This window comes from Hibiscus syriacus, unplaced genomic scaffold (genome assembly GCF_006381635.1).
Source record: "Hibiscus syriacus cultivar Baekdansim isolate YM2019G1 unplaced genomic scaffold, ASM638163v2 tig00111220_pilon, whole genome shotgun sequence".
NCBI classification, from domain to species: Eukaryota; Viridiplantae; Streptophyta; class Magnoliopsida; order Malvales; family Malvaceae; genus Hibiscus; species Hibiscus syriacus.
The window spans coordinates 354,180-359,178 of record NW_024063024.1 but is presented as its reverse complement, the minus strand read 5'-3'; the positions used below and the strand labels follow the sequence as shown (position 1 = coordinate 359,178).

The 4,999-nt window shown below is 32.7% G+C and overlaps 1 protein-coding gene across 1 annotated transcript; it reads left to right on the top strand.

Moving 5' to 3' along the window:
• The first annotated feature begins 318 nt into the window (after positions 1-318).
• On the top strand, positions 319-2,844 carry LOC120156460 (protein SPIRAL1-like 2). The gene is made up of 3 exons (XM_039167784.1): positions 319-457; positions 2,101-2,359; positions 2,474-2,844. Exons 2-3 carry the CDS (start codon positions 2,114-2,116, stop codon positions 2,561-2,563), a joined length of 336 nt encoding a protein of 111 aa, XP_039023715.1. The 5' UTR covers positions 319-457; positions 2,101-2,113; the 3' UTR covers positions 2,564-2,844.
• The last annotated feature ends 2,155 nt before the right edge of the window (positions 2,845-4,999 follow it).

Sequence of the window (4,999 nt, the reverse complement as noted above, 5' to 3'; positions counted from 1 at the left end):
AAAATTCTCATGTTGTGATAGTTCCCTAATTTTTTAACCAAAGGTAAAGTATGTTTTTAAAATAAATAAAAGTTTAGGCATTAAAAATATAAAATTAATAGTTTAGGTCATGTAATTTACCTTATTTAAAATTATACATACTCGTATTTATTTTTAAATATTTATAAAACATATTTGTTTAGTCATATAGTACAGTTAACTCTTTAGATGTTGAAATCGTGGAATTAGCAAAACTTAGTAGTAACCTGGTCACATTTTATTTAAAATTTCAAAATTACTATTTTATTAGTATTTATTTATTTCGAAAAAGCAAAAAAAAAAAGTAAATTTTCAACCCCTCTATATAAGAAAGGCTCACATTTTATTTTCCTTCTTCTGTAGGAAGTAGCTGTTACTCTCAACTGTTGTTTCCACTCCCTCTTTTCTCCAGATCTGATCTCCCCAAGGGCATTTTCAGGTAATTTCAAAACCCTAGCCAAGATCTCTCTTCCTCCTTCGCGTTTATAAGGTTTTGTGTTGTACTCACTGAGTTCAGCCGTCAATTCCTTGGTATGATTTGATATTTTTCGATTTGGTTGCTCAGTTTTTTGTTTCGTTGAGTTGTTTAGTATTGTTGTTTAGGATGTGAAGTAGAAAGGTTAAAAGGTTTTGGATTGTGACGTTTAGTTTATTCTGATTCGTTTGAATGTGTTGATGTTGTAATCATATTATTGGATAATTTTTGAGGTTCTGGAAATGATTAGTTTTATTGGCCTTGTATTTTAATTATTTAATGCTTATTAAAGTGGAAATTATGTGAAATTATTAGTTACTGCCTTTATTTTATCGTTGGAGAGTACTTATATGCAGGGACAGGGATGTACCTAGGGGCCGGCTCTCCCTATAATTTTTAAATTTCTATATATTTTAGATATTTTTTTTGTATTCTCTATTAAAAATATATTTTCGTCCACTTCCTCCTCTAAAATTATTAGCTCACCCCTACTTAAAATTTTATAAATTCAATCATCCTAACATAAAATTCTGAATCTGTCCCTGTACAGTGATGTGCTGAGGGGAGCGCTGAAGGTGTGGTCGCACCCCCTAGAATTTTCAAATTCTCTTATATTTTTAAGGTTTTTTGTATTTTTTACTGATTATCTAATTTCGCACCTCCTAAAATTTTATAACTTCGTACCTCTTAAATTTTTAATATAACTTCTTAAGTTCGCATCCTCTCACATAAATTTCTACGTCCGTGCCCTGCTTATATGATAAAAGACATTCAGAAGTGAAATTATGGAATGAAAAATAGTTTTATATATATACATATATATTTGATTGAGGAATTATATGATAATCCTTTTGTTTCTTCTTTGCACATTTGGAACATGGCTAGATGTTTAGGGTTTTAGCTTCTGTGCTGTGATTTGTTGAGAAGTAGCTATGACATATGATGTAATTTTTGCTATTGTGTACCAAATCCACTCGGTGAAGTGTGCCAAACTTGAAATCAATTTATGAACAGAACCACAAAATGTGTAGATCTATCCTCAATGGCTGAGCAATGGGGAATTTCATTGAGTCTTACTTGGCGTGTTATCCTTGAGGTAAAGACCACAATAGTTGGGATAAAGCCCTAGCAAGCTAACATTGCATTATAGAAGTGAAAAGTGTTATTAATTCTTGTTTGGAAACAGAGATGAATGCATGATTTTATGTTAGGTTCGATTTTATAAAATTCTAAGGGGTGGCGAACTTATAAAATTTCAGATGGGACGAAAACAGATTTTCAATTGAAAAATATCTAAAATATATATGAATGTGAAATTTTTAGGGAAGTGCTATTGAAGTCTAACAGGCTAGCATTGCATTGTAGAAGTGAAAAGTGGCTTAAAGTCTAGGAATTACGTTGCCCTGAATATTCTTAGTGAAGAATGGCAATAGAAGTTCTCTCAATATGTTGGTTTGCTTCCTGTCTTCTGCTTCTAATGAACAACGTAGTTTAAGAGTCCTCTAGTGGTATAATATCAACTGATTTTCATTCATACCATCTTCATCTGCTCCTATTGCCTCCTACTTTAGTCTTACTTTGTGCTGCTTGTTTGCTCCCTGACCTAGTAAGTTGGAAAAGATGGGTCGTGGTGTTAGCAGTGGTGGTGGGCAGAGCTCATTGGGCTATCTGTTTGGGAGTGGAGAAGCTCCGGAACAAGCAACAAACAATTCCCAAGCTGCTCCAACTGATGCACCAGCTGCCCCCAAACCCGCCCGTGCTCCTGAACCGGTTGATATTACCAAGCAAGTTCCTGCTGGTATTAACAGTGCTTCTGCAAACTATCACATGCGTGCTGATGGTCAGAACACTGGCAATTTCATTACGGTATATAGCCCCAAATTGTGATTATTTTACAAGTCCTTTTAAGATTTTAAGTTTATGAAACGGTTATTTGTTGTTGAACCCCTATGCGAACTCATGTATTTTCCATGGATGCAGGATCGACCATCCACCAAGGTTCATTCTGCCCCTGGAGGTGAATCTTCTCTGGATTACCTTTTCGGTGGGGTATCTGGAGGTAGTAAATGAGATTGTAGCTTGATAATAATAATATCTTTGATAATGGGGGTATTGCTTGTTGATTTTTGGGTTAAAGCATTACATCGTGGATGGTGATGATGATGCTCTGTTTTTATATGATGTTTGAACATAAAAACAATGAAAACATGCCTGTCTGGTGGTGTAATATTACTACAGGTCTTTGTGGTTGTTGTTTTGTTGATTCAATCAAAGAGTTCCCTCAAGTTTAGTTGCACAAAACATCTAATTTGCGGAGCTCAGTTGGTAAGTATATGAAAAATATTGTTATATTTCTCATATTATGCGTAGTCATGTCGTTTTTCCTTCAGTCTTGTCAGAGTAGTTGTGCTTTTTCCCACTTTTGCTGCAATGGATGCTGATTCATTATCAGCTTCCAAGTGCAGGGTTTCAGGGCTTCAGTTACAGGTCCCTCTTTATATATGTTTCAGAAAGGGCAGTATGATGACCTTTCTTTACTTTGGGATTTTAGATTCTATTCTCAGCGCTCGCATGCCCCCAAATTCGTGCAAGATGAGAAAATAGGAAGGGACAAAAAATCCTAAAATCTACGGTCGGGCGAGAACGAGAAATTCATTATAAACGATGGTAAATTACATAATGAGAATATATATAGTTGTACTTACACAATAATTTTAATTGAACAAAATTAGATCATACCCCGAAGGTCTCTACATTCGTACCCACCATAAATTTTCATCTTTTTTTTCTCTCAAATTATTTCTTTACCAAATGGGTTATATTACAAACTTTCTAAATCGATCTAAACAAAATTCAAATTATAAATTCTAACATTAAATGTATTAAAATTCACAATTTCTAGAACATTATGATAATGAAAGGTTATGGAATTAAAACTCGATCCACGCGACGTTATACAAAACTTTTGAGTCCATAAAACTCTACAAAACCAGCAATCGTTACTATGAGTTGCTTTATGAGCACCAACTTTCTTCAACCTGGATCCACTATCAGTAGCTTGATTATTGTTATTCTCTAAATCTTTCCATTAACTTTCTCAGCTACGATGATCAGATATGATTTTCGTATCAGTAAGAACTTTTCAGCAGTGATTAGCAAATCTATCCCATATACACTGATAATATACCCACTAAGCACACCCACGTAATGCCCCCCATTCTCTTCGGTCCCTGCAACCTTTAACATTTTGATCAGAACAGCACCATCTTCGGACAAAGATCACATGACTAAGATTCATCCCCATCAACTTCTGATCATGACACTGCTGCCAAATATTTTTTAAGTAATGAAAAACGCACATAGCCTGGGAAAAGAAAGAGAGCGCGTGGCCTGGAATCATAATCACAATGGGAAAATGACTTGAAGCAAAAGATGGGATTCCCACTTTTTAAAAGATTATGGGAATTGTTGTTTTCACCTTTCACATCCCAAAGTGACCCCCCCAAAGCCCCAAATATAATTCTGTTCTATTAAAAAAACGTTGAATTACGATTTAGATCCTTTTATTATATAAGAATTTGAAATTTAATATGATTTGGTTTAATATCCCATGATTTGTTCGATTCCTATGTAGTTATTTTATTTAAAGATTATGTAATGGAATGAAAAGGAAAAATATTCTTGCAGTAACATTAATTATGGTTTATAAAATTAACTTTTCGATCATTTTTAAACGGAGTTGATATCCAATTAATTACGGACATAAGCTCAATTAGACCTTCAAATAACAATTTAGACACTTTACAAATCAACCAAATGCTTAAGGTGTTTTTCTCTAATTTGTCTCAACATTTTAATGAAAATAATCAATGTGATTAAAGAAAAGCTAGGCTAATTGATGATATTATAGAAAGATAATTTTACCTCTAAACTAGTCCAATTTTTCCACTTTTTGTTTATATTCATCTTTAAATTTGATGATTTTAAAGTTTATAATGTTATAATGATTCGAAACTTTGATATTATGATATAATGTCACCTAAAATCACTTTTATAAATGTCTAAAATTTTATATTTCGGACAAATATGGGTTAAAATCGGAAATTTGAATTATATTAAACTAAAAAAATAGAGATAAACCTTTTGCTTTAGAAAATGAAGACAATTTTAAGAATATAATAGAAGGATTAAAATCTAGATTTAACCCCCAAAAAAATCTTCATATTTTATATTATTATATATTTTTTAATATGAACCTAATATAATGTATTATTTGTTCAAAAACTTTCAACTTCCTAATAATAAATGCTCATTCCTATACTCGTACTTACTAAATCTCAAAATAAGAACAAATTCTTTACTAGTGAATTGACTTGGTTAGTGACTTTTACCATGGTTAAATTTATTTTTTCTGCTTTTGCTAACTGTCCAATGCAATGTCTATCCTACTTCTCTATTTAAACCCCATCTCTCCACCACCTTGTCTCTTGCACTATCCCAAGTAAA